A 12046-nucleotide genomic window follows, 5' to 3' on the forward strand; every position below is an offset into this window, starting at 1 on the left:
TCCCTTCAGCAGGCCTGGAGCTGTGCTGCTGCCCTCTTTTCTCCTGTGTTCCCTTTACCCTGGCTTTACCCACGGTGTTCTGTGAGGCCTGTGCGCTCCCCTGCCTCACCTCACGGATGGGGTTGGCCTTGACTCCTGTGTGCCTGGGCCTGGCTGTTAAGTGGTCCCGAGCCAGACCTTAAAGCCCGTTCAGCTTTCAGAGCTCATGGGTGTCACGGCTTGGGCTTGCTTGCTGCTGTTTTTGGAGAACTGAAGTGTTGGAAGTGCTTCCCACTACCAGAGGGGGCTCATGACACTGCTGTGGAAGGGAGCAGTCAGCTCTACTGAGGGGTGATGGTGTTCAGCTTTTCCCAAATGCAATAAAATGGCAAGCTGCTAACCTAATATGTGACCTCTGGTCTACTCATCTAGCTGACAGAAGCACATCGTCAATGATGTGATGTGAAAAACAGGTTATTTGTTGAATTAAAGGGTGAGGCTGGAAGGTGTGGTAATGAGAGGGCAGCCCAGGCTTCATACAAACCTGGGGCTTTGCATGTAAACAGAGGCTCCCTCATTGCAAAAGGTAAATGAACACAGATCTTTGCCTTCACCAGTCACACACTCTGTGTATGAGCACAGTCAAGTATTGCTCAGTGTTTGCTGAGATAGATACTCACTAGTCTATCCCTTTTTATAACTCAGGCCCTCTCCTCACAGTTCTTAATCGTTGATGTCCTCGGTCAAGGAAAATACAGAGTGACCAGATCGTGGGACTCCAGGCCAAGAAGAAAGCCTATATAGCGATAGGTAGAAAGTCTGTTTTCATTAGACACAATGCCTTTAAGACCTGCCCAGTCACCATTATCATAAGAGGCATGAAGAGTAAAATCTGTCAGTCGATTAGCATGACATTCATTTTTGTGACTCGGCTCCAGTCACCAAAACAGTTGAGCTGTAGCAGCAGAAAAGCACTTTGTCTAACCTAACGCCTGTGTGTTTCCCAGCTGTGAAGAAATGAAGAACTGAGATGGAAGCTGTCACAAATGTCTCCTGATGCTTAATGTCCTTATTTCTCAGACTTCGTATTTGCTTGCTTTTCTTGTCTTCTTTACCTAGAATTCTCCGTTTCTAAGCCAAGCATGAAGGCTTTCTACCATTTCTTCTGTGGAGCAAATGTCATTCTTCTACCTCACAGAGCATTCACTTTATTTCAAGTCTGCTGAAAATGTTTTGGATTTTGTTCCTTTGCATATTTCTTCTTGCTATTATTGGTTTCTCTAATTGCATTATTTATCTCTGAGTGCTTATAGGGTATAAGAGCTATTTCTGCATTCCTGACTCGCCTAAATTCCTGTTAAACTCAATGATGTTTTGAGTGTGCAAGGAGGGGGCTAAAAATTGTGTTCTACATTCTGCATTTCTAAAGTCTCCCCAAGTGGTGTCACTTACAATTAAAATTTCAAAGCAGACAGACAGCAAATACCACGCAGGTAATTATAGGATCTCTCTATCAGATACCAACACTAAATATCTCTCTATATGAAAATTTGGTAAACAGTTGAGCAATTGGATAATTATAAAGTGTTTTTCTCTAAATAGATGTATAGTGAAAAAACATTCTAACTAGTCATTTATACCATCGCTCCTCTTCAATTTTAATGAATATATCTGCATATAACCATTTTTTTCTGAGGAAATAAGAGAGAAAGTTCTATGCTTTAGCAAGATAGGTTAATACTTGTTTTGTAGCTGAGATTTTGCTTACTAGCCTCATCTCTTCTTCAAAAGAAGATTGTAATTCACATTTCTGAAGAAGATCAGAAGGCAAGCTTTCAGGCCTTAAGACTGCATAAGACCTACTTAGAGGTCATAAGTGATGTATAGATTTTTCTGATGAACCCCAGCATGGCACTGAACTTCACTGCTCAAAAACTGATCTGTAGAGTGAGTTCAGATCCTGAAGCATTTTCACAGCTGTCTTTTTTCTTTTTTTTTTTTTTCCCAAAGATGAAATGCATATGAAACACCTGTGAACTCTGTACATGGTAGGATGGAGCTCACAGAGTCATTTATCATTACCTGCCCCCAAATCTTTGCTTCAAGTTGCTGTGGAGGAAACCACTTAATATCAAAACCCCCTTGACTGACTAAATAGGAGCTTATCAAAGCTTTTTCTCTCCACGCACACTGTACAAGCACACTATGCAGTAGTCCTTAGTACAATTAACACTTCAACAGGTAGAATTTTCCTATGTAGATGTGTCCACTACTATTTGCGTATCTCTCTATATAAGTAGTTGTACTGAACTGAATGACATTTTGTATATGTATGAAAATACTCACACAAGTAAATGTCAAATCCAATAAAAGTAATGAAAAAGTTTAACTGTAAATATAAAAAATATTTTTCTGTATATTCAGGTGGAAACAATTTGGTACTAAAGTCTCCCTGCTACCAATTTTGATCATCACAATTAAAAAGTTGTCAGTTAAAATGTAGTCTTCAGCTTCAAATAAAAAAACTTAATATAAAATAATAAAAAAAAATTTTATATAAATCCAAGCAAAACCTAAGTATTAATTGATGGTTTTGTCATTCAAGTTTCAGTGTAATTCACTTCTGCTCATTAGTGTTGGGCTAAAACCTTGGCGGAAACGATGCACTCCATCAGCCTTCTGCAAGTCAGAAATTGGATTTAATGCCACTTAGCCTGTTTGGCCAGCTGAAATTTCAGGTGTTCACATTCACTTAAAAGACTAGGCAACACTTTTCATAAATACCAAGATTTTTCAAATCTTGTTCACTAGAATATCCTGTCTTGACCCACTGAGTGTATTGTATCATGTACTATCTGTGCCTTGCCCTCCCTTGCCCCACTGACATACCAGTTAGTAGATGCTATTTAAGAATTTAATAGGTAATAACTATTTCTGGTGTAAAAAAAAGTAAATTCAAAATCCAGGTGGTGAAGTTACTCAACGAAACAGAAATTTACTGCAAAACTGTTCCTGTAAAAGTTGTTATAAAATTCAATTCAGTCCATCCTTTCCAAAATGTGTGAAGAGGTTGTAAGTAAGGAGTGGTCTTTGCTTGCTATTTTGCAGTATTTTAATGAAAGACTCAGTAAAAGCCAGAAAAGACTATTGGATCCTTTCCTATTAAGGAATTGAGTTTGATATCCCAGATGTCCAGTTTGTCAATGCCATTTATTCAGCACTGGCATCCCTGGGAATCACTCAGTGCTGCCAGCCTGACGTTGACTTGCACTACTGTTGGGTACCTTGCTGGCCCAGGATGCTAGTCAACCCGGAGTTAAGTGCATTAGCTATTTTTCTTCTTCTCTGGGGTAAGATAAATATAGACAAGAGACTGGGAGTTAAGGAACCGAACGTACAAATGAAACACATTTATGATTTTGAGAGCCTTAAGATGAAGTAAGGAACATGAACTCCAGCATTACGTATTGCTTTCAGCTTGTCACATCTAACAACCATTGCACTTTAGAGGACCACTTGGATGCTTAGTAGTTGCAAAACTGGCAGAAATTCTGAGAATCTATCACTTAATAATTTTTATTCTCCTGGCTTCTAATTCTTGCACATAACTTGTAAACTGCTTTTACAGCAGCTGACCTGCAAAAAAACATCAGTGAAAAGATTAAAGATCACAGAATTCTTCTACAAGCTGTTTAAAATGCAAAATTTATTTGGAGAGACTGAAAAAGGGGAGCATTAATTAACTTTCTATACTTGAGAGATTTTGCTTAAGTCCTTCAGCAGAATTGAGACAATTACAAGGCTATCTTATTTCCAACAACAGAAAAGAGCACATGAAGATGGGAAGAGAAAAGAACTCAACAGACCTGTGCTAAAAATGAGTGTGTCTGCATTGCACAGTGCAGCCACATCTGATTACTTTCTAGTTGTTCCACTTGGCTTTTCTGGCTGTAACCAGACTAGCAAAAATGCTGAGATTTCTCATTTCAAGCCTTACAAGGAAAGATGTTTACTTAAAAAAAAAACAAAAAGGCTGAGAAAGGTTGGGTGCATATGCCACCAGTACTGTTGGGCCCACATGTCAAAATCTCAGTCGAAAATTAGAAATGTGTTCTCATTCAGTCTTTCATTTAGGTAATACAAAGTCTCCCTAATTGTTTCTGTGGCGCTTGATTTGCGCTGGAGTAGGACTGTAAGAGTCTTATCCCTCGGGGAATAGGGATCGTCATGAAAATGAGATGTGAATCTTGTCAGGCTGCCTGGCGTGTATGAAATTTTAACTAGATAGATCCCGGTACAAGGAATTTTGTTAGAACTGCTGAATAATAATTGTAAAAGTTCAGGAAGTTGATTTTTCCTGCTTTGATAGCAATTGTAATGACTTCAGATTAATTTTAGCATTAAAAAAAGAGGTAATTGCAGTACTTAAAACCCTGAGGCAAATCAGTGGAAATACTTTGGAAAGGATAATTATACCTGCAGGAGGAAGACTATCTGTTTAACAGCATTAGCTGGTCCAATTAAGGAGAAGTGGAGGAAGGGCCAATTTGTTACTACTTTAACTATTCTCTGAAAAAGTGGTTTCGATACGCAGGCAATAGAAATCAGTTTGTTTTTTTCTAAGGTGATTCTCCAAGGTTTAAACATTTTAAGGACTCTTGGGGGGGATCTTGTCTCTAGTTGTCATTAAGTGCTTAACATCACGGACACGCTGGTGTTTTACCATCTAAACAAGGAGAGAGGGTTGGGTGTGTTTATGCAGCAGGCATTTTGTTTCACATAGTTAACCTAATCTGGCCATAATCCCAGTCTAAACATCCATAAAGAGATTATTCTTCATCGGGGGAAGATGGGACAAGAGGAGGATTCTTTGTTGTTCCAAAACAGCAGCAGGTTTGGGTTATTTTACCACTGATAAGAGCTAGAGTGGGCCGCAGGCTGGCTGAATGCAATGTAGGATCTGCTCTCACAAAGCTTTCCCTAGGGTTTGCCTGCTCTAACATAAATAGTGATGTGTGTGTCTTTATGTATAGGTGTGGGAACGGACCAGTGTGTACACACACCAGTCGTTTTCAAACTAACGCAGGGATTTTGTGTCAATGCATTAGAGAATATATACTTGCATGTATAAGCAGGCATGGATTTTACCAGAGGGAATAGAGGGAACAGAGTTTAAGAAGGTTTTAATCCTTCCATGAATCCTTATCTTTCAGTTCCTTGCTGGAGTGCTGGCGTTGCTTCTGGCACTGTCCTCAGATCTTCAGTGGTTAAAAAAGTTTTAACTAAAAGTTAAAAGCGAAGGCCAAAACTCGCTTTGTGCGGTTACACAAAGGTAGTAGCGCTGTACGGAAAGGGCAGCACTGTCCTCTTCAGAGTTGTAGCACAGAGACAGGATTTTTTTGTCCGGCAGTGGTTTTTCTGAGCTTTCTGAGGCAGCCCTTCACCGGCTGGAATTGCAGAACATAATTTAGGCAACAGACAGCTCTACCTTTGTTAAAGCAAGCATACTCTCTGTTAAATAATCCAGGTAGGTAATAGCACAAAGGTACTCTTTCATATCCGCTATGGGTTTATTTCTGTATCTACCCACAGACAGAGGCATAAATATGTATGTATTTATACCTACAGAGTATTAAAACAGCATTCCAAAACAAAACAATCCCCTGAATACATCTTTGCCTGAGCAGACCCCAGAGAAACTGATAGAAGATTGATGTTAATCACGTTGTTCATGGCACGGCTTGAAAGCCGTCAGCCAGTGCCGCCTCAAACATAAACCCACTATCGCTACTGCCATACTGGCCATACCCACAGAACCCACTGCAAAGAGCATAAAGCCTAATTACTTAAATACAGTGAACAAACACGCCATTAAAACAGGATGATGTAATCAGGAAAAGGATAACTAGAAATTTCAGCGTTGGAAATTTTAAATTAGAATGAATAATAAAAAGCATTTTAATTTTGCAAAATTTAAAGCTGACAAGGAGTTTGTTTTCTTCTTTTCAGTGAGAACATCAGCAGTGGACAGAAAGTCAAACAAACTGAACGTCATGGACTGTAAGTAAAATACTTGATCTACCATGTACAAAAAAGATACTAATATCTAGCCCGAGAGGTGGTATGACTGGAGCAGCAGCAGAGAAGTCAGTACTTTGCAGGTGCAATGGGTATGTTTGGTTCATTAAAGTCCAGGTCCTACCGTAGCTTTACGCAGCTTTATTCAAGTAGAATGATCTAGTCCAAAGAGAGGCTCTCTGAGCTCTGTGTACTGCAATTAATCTTCCCATTCTTTTGGTTAATTGCAGAACCATACCTTATCACTCCTATTCAATGACCCTAGTGCATTTCCAGTCCCCTAGCAGCATGCAGTCTGCTGGTGCTTGATGACTAGCAAGAAAATAACTGACCCTGACACATGATTTTCATGGGGCAGCCCTTTAATGATTAATAAAAATATGAACGGCACCACAACAGCCTCTCTTCTCAGTCTCAGCTTCTAAAAAGAAAAGCAGGAGCTAAAGAAAGAGGCTGAAACTGTTACCTGTTAAGATTTTTTCAACAATTAGTCACTTTTGCCTCTCCTAATCAAAATTATGTTTATATTCCATTTTAATATAAAATCTCATCATTCACCTTGAAAACATTTTTTTTTTCTCTTATGACAGAAATGAGAAAAATGCAATGATTTTAGAAGAATGTTGAAAGCCACAGTAGCTCCCCAGAAAAGAATGTGCATCTCATGATCTACTCTGATGGAAGGACAGCACCAGCTTCTCACACTCGTTACTTTTATCAGCTCTGCATAAGTTAAGAAAGTGGTTAAGCAATGGACTTGGAAAATTTTTATTCTCATCCTACATTTCTTCAGCACTGAGGGTACTCAGTTCCAGATTTTTAATTTAATCCATTTTATAAAAGCCTAATTGCAAAATTGTGTGGAGTTAGACTAAGTTCTGAGTTTTCCTATCACTTGGGAAAATTCAGCCTAGCTATTAAATTCTCACTTCATCTTCTGTCAGTGCTAATGTATATACTTGACTGAAAAACAACCAGCTTGGAGGTGTTGCTATAAGGCACACAATAAATTACAGACCCTGCTCCAAAACTTTGCGAATGTATTAGTACTGCTGATGTAATTGCATAAAAATCTTATTTTGGGGAAACGTGATGCATCCACCCCATTCTGTGTATTCAAAGGCCAAACTTTTCCAGCAAGTTCAGTGAATAAGAATGAGGTTAAATGGAAATGGTGTATGTTGAGCCTAAAAATATTAAACAAATACCCCCACCTCCTCAAACAGCAAGTCTCTTCCTCTTTTATATAAACAAAGGTAGAAACAGAATCAAAGCATCTTCACTTTTTTCCTAGTATCCTGTTCATTCAGTAATCAGAGATGCATAGTTAATAGTTTGCGCTAGACGCAGCGCATTAGTGGCTTGTTATTAGAATTACAAACTAGTAACATTGAAACTAATTAAGAGAATAAAAGAGCTGGCCCTGCTGCAGCGCCTAGGTGTAGCGTTCTCATTTTGAATGTAAGCAGCTTAGACTGATGGGACTTCAGACATCCATACGCAGTGCAGAGAATATAACTGCCAATATTTCAACACTTAACTACTAGTATTATTTTCTCTAAAATGTCCTTCATGGTGGATATAACCTCCCAAACAAGGAATGCAGCAGATGAGTAGGTAGCAAAGAAGTCCAGTTGTAGTGTCTTGGCCAAATTCCAGCTTCAGTAATTACACTCTGCTCTTAAATTCCCCCTGGAGCTCTACTAGAATAAAGCTCTTTTTCAGCTTGTCCTGAAGCATTGTGTAGTATTTCTGTGAAGCTGTACAACACTGAAAAATATCTCCTCCCATTAAAACTGCAAGGGGAATTTAGGTAGACAGAAAGCTATTACCAGAGTTTGAATTTGGGCAGAACACCAAGGTTAACTTACACTTGCATTGGGATGAAGGAATCTTTGCTGACTAGGAGTGTCAGACCCTCGTTAAAGAGCACGAGTGGGAATAGCTCAGGGTGCTGCCTGAATACAAACTCGGAAACTTGGGCTCTCCGCACCTGGAAGTGACTGCAGGAATGTTTCCTAACAAATGACTCTGTATAAAAGCCTCTGGTGCTATAAAGTATCTTATCACAACCTTATCTGTTTATTTAGTAATATTTATGAAATTATTTGTTGATAAAAAAAGTTCCAGCAATTTAAAAAAAAAAAAAAAACCACAAAAAAACCACCAACAACCCATGTTTTAAAAAAAGTCTTTACCAACAGAAAAGCAGCTATATAGCCCAATTACGCTGAGATAAGTATTTGCATTTCAGTAAGTCGATATACCAAGAACCACTCAGAGTTTCTAAGCAAGCTGAACCAGGCCTGCAGTACTAGTGAAAGCATTCTATGCTATGCTAAATAGACAGCTGTATTGTTTTCTTAGCCTCTAAATTGGGACTAATTTAAAATATTTAGCTGACTCCCAAATTAGTTTATACCCAAAAGCAAAAAGGTCATTCTTACTAGATTAGAATAATTTAGAACAACCACTGTACAAATTCCTGTAGAAAGGAAAAAACCTCTCCAAACCCATCCGCATACACTGCATCTGTTTGCTATTTGTATTTTGTGCATTTTTTATTTTTTTTTTTTTTCCTGTTGTTGCCTTGCTTTTTTCAGATCAGGGCAGCTGTAAGCTTGGTGCTTTTCCTTCACCCATTTCTTTAATCTCAACTTTCTCATATTTTCTTGTCCACAGCCACCTCAGAATAACCAGCACAGTGATGCGAAAGCCAGCAGTCAGTATCACCACTGTCATCGCAGCACAAACGTCAGCAACCAGCTGTCTCATGCAAAACTCTGGTGGCTTTTCATCAGCATAGTAAATACGTAGTTTTTCAATATCCAGAGCATCTCCATTGACAGAGACAGTTAACGTACTGTTAGAATGAAATATGGACTCATCTTTTATATCTTTTTCAAAGTAATAGGCTACATCAGCTTTATCTACCTCACACCTAGATTTCTGCCAATCACACTGGTTGAGGCGGATTTGGCTAAGTAGGGAATCATACTAATGGCTGCGATGTACCTGGAGTGCAGTTTGTATTGGCTCTCAAACTGATGTTTCAGGGCGTTCGCTACGTCGGGAACATTGAAGGGCCCTGGACTTTTTTTTGTGCTTCAGTTCAATGCAGATCCAGCTTGTTCTAACCAGTTCACTGCAACTCAGGCTTTTGTCACCCTTTTCGATTCTTCTTACTCCGGCAGTGTTCACACACCAGCAAGTATCAGTTTGATTGCACTACCTGGCTTTGAAGATACCACTGTCCTTGCAGTCTGGATTGTAAATGCCCTCATTATCTAGCAGCCCACGGGGATGGCCTCAGAAGCGCTTCTCCTTCAGGGGGATCATTTCTGCCTTCATCAGCAAGCATTTTGAAGTCAGTGTTGAACAGTCTACCTTGCGATTTGAACCTACCAGCGTGCACGTGCAGTTCCCAGATCCGTCCTGGGCACATACCATCCACTTGTTGGTTGCGCAGGTACAGTTGTTCTGCGCGGATGAAGCTGCCGCCAGAATCAAACCCAGCAAAACCCCAAACAGAAGCTCCATATCGCAGGTGAATAGCGTGGATCAAGTCCCAAGTGATAGCTGGCAATACCCGAAGCATTAATGCATTGATGGAGTCTACTCATTTCTACACGCTGGTGTGCTGCTCCCTTTATCCAGATTCCAATCAGACCCACCAAACAGGTTCTCCTTCCAAAACAGCTGGCACCTTGTACCCCAGTCCTAGAGAAGTCAACAAGCTGCACTTTCATCTCTTACTTCTCAGGGACTGGCGCCAATGCCTGCCTCTCCTCTTACTTGGTAACAACAGGGAAGCGACAAAAGCCAACCTGAAGCACAGCTCCTTCCTTGGGCTTCTCTTATGGGTTAAAGCACAAGCAGCTTGCCCTTTTCCTTCTTCAGACTTTTTCTGGACTATGTAAACGCATGTTTAAGGAATTTCTCACATTTCTGTTGGAAGAAATCTTACTCCTCTGCTTCCATTACGGTTTTTCCTGCATCTTCCATCACACGGATTCTGTATCATTCCCCTGTCTAAATTCTTATCAATTATGGACTTCCTCCTTCCTACTTTTGTATGCCTTTTGGAGTTTTATGTATGCTGCCTGGAGTAGCTGCCAATCCAGGGGGAACGACTGTTCATCGGTTTGACGCCTGCTCTCCTACCCACAGAGCACGGGAATGCAGTCTCATCCTCCAGTACGGAAAGCTCCTCTCCCCCCTTCCCTTTGGCACGTACTCATCCCCAGGCAGTACTAGCAATGATGATTTTCATGCTTGCATTACCCTTACGAAGTTGTTAGTCATTTCTGAAGAAATTTTTCAATCTGAACTTTGAGTAATGCCTTTCACAGTACACTCCAGGAGCTCCCAAGTGTCCTAATGATCTACAAAGCCTGAGTTACTGTTTCCATGTGCTTTGGCAGCAGCTGAAAGATATTTTGCAGTTTGCATTAAGCAAGTCCCATTCATCTGATTTGTCAAACACTGTCAGACACTTTATAAATCATTATTTCAGGACCAGTAACGACCACAAAACAGCGTATACCCCATTCTCCCATCCACACAACTTGCACGCTGCCTCGCAGTCGGCTCCTTTTACCTGCGCTGCTGTTTTCCCAAAGGCTTGGCCCGCTTCAAATCAATGCAGGCTGAGCTACTTGTAGTGACAGCTTGCATCTGTGCCAACAGCCAGAAGTTACCCTGGCTGCCAGTATTTATAACACAGAATAGGCTTAAAATTAGAGCTCCAGAGGTAAATAACTCCCCTACCACTAGAGAAGGGCACAGTCTGGAGCTGAGTTTTGCAGCTAGACCTAATTCTCAATGAGCCCCAGAAACACACGCTACTTCAGTGAGCAAAGATGAGACAAGTTCTTCAACTTATTCCTGGCTCCTTTATAGCACGTCATCACACCTCTCCATTTCCCCTTCCTTCAGGCAAAAATAACAGTAGTTACCTTTTAGAAAGTAATTGAGATCTACAGCTAAAATTATTATGAAAATTTCTAAGTATTTCAAGTTGTCATATTGATGATTCTTTGATAATAGTTCATTAACTCTTTTCCTATTTTTCAAGTCTTTCATTTACCTATAATAATCTGCTTCTTTTTAATTTCACATCCCTCCTTCAAAGTCAAAATGCATTTAGCTGTCACCTACATTCTCATATCTTGTCTTTATTTCATTTCACATTATGAACTTTAGAGAGAGTAGGTTTGGTTTTCTTCTCTAGAGGACAGAGCCTTAACTGCTGTAAACTCACAGCTCACGCCTGGCTTCAGTGAAGTGATGGCAATTTCTATACAGCCAAGAGCTACGCTGCCCTTGTGCTTGGAAAGCACCATATGGATGGGCAGTACCAGGACTTTTTAGTAAATACTTTGCTTGTACGATGTTTACTGATGTTCACGCTTTGTCTCGGCCTCGTATTACCATCTGACAGTTTCCCCTTCTTACAGACACTTGCAGTGAAGTAGAGAAAAAGGGGATTGTCAAAATTAATATATGGAAGAAAAACCATAGGTAACTAATCGAGATGCTCTGTTTTCCCTACTGGTGGAAGATTCTCATTGCTGTTACCTTAATTAAAACCTGCATTCATTGTCTTTTCCCTCAAAGGTGGGCAGAAGCACAACACTAGTTTTACATTATACCCATCACCAAGCAGAAAGTGTAGAACAGTGGCAAGAGAAGGGCAAAGAAGGAATAGTCTTAAATTTCCTCGACAGAGCTGCATAAATTGCCAAAATAAAAGTGCACTTTTCCATTGACTTTTATGTACTGGTGGATTTTCCGGTCTGTAAATAAGGACAGAACACACTTATTTTAAAGACAAAAGTCTTCCTAAATATCTAAATACATATATTTATATAAAAATATGTGATGCGTCTATGACACTAAAAAAATAAAAAGTATTATTTCCTTTAATCCATGCTAAGATGTGCTGTCACTACAAGAGTTAATTATTTAGAACAGCAGGCTGTAAAAG

At 39.9% G+C, this 12046-nt stretch overlaps 1 protein-coding gene across 1 annotated transcript; it reads right to left on the reverse strand.

Moving 5' to 3' along the window:
* Nucleotides 1–8661: 8661 nt before the first annotated feature.
* LOC104156216 (tumor-associated calcium signal transducer 2-like) lies at nucleotides 8662–9597 on the reverse strand. Its single transcript, XM_009700906.1, is given in 3 exon segments — nucleotides 8662–9056; nucleotides 9059–9140; nucleotides 9142–9597. Coding segments are annotated over 3 exon segments (933 nt in total).
* Between the last annotated feature and the right edge of the window lie 2449 nt (nucleotides 9598–12046).

This window comes from Cariama cristata, unplaced genomic scaffold (assembly GCF_000690535.1).
Source record: "Cariama cristata isolate BGI_N322 unplaced genomic scaffold, ASM69053v1 scaffold7550, whole genome shotgun sequence".
Lineage (NCBI taxonomy): Eukaryota > Metazoa > Chordata > Aves > Cariamiformes > Cariamidae > Cariama > Cariama cristata.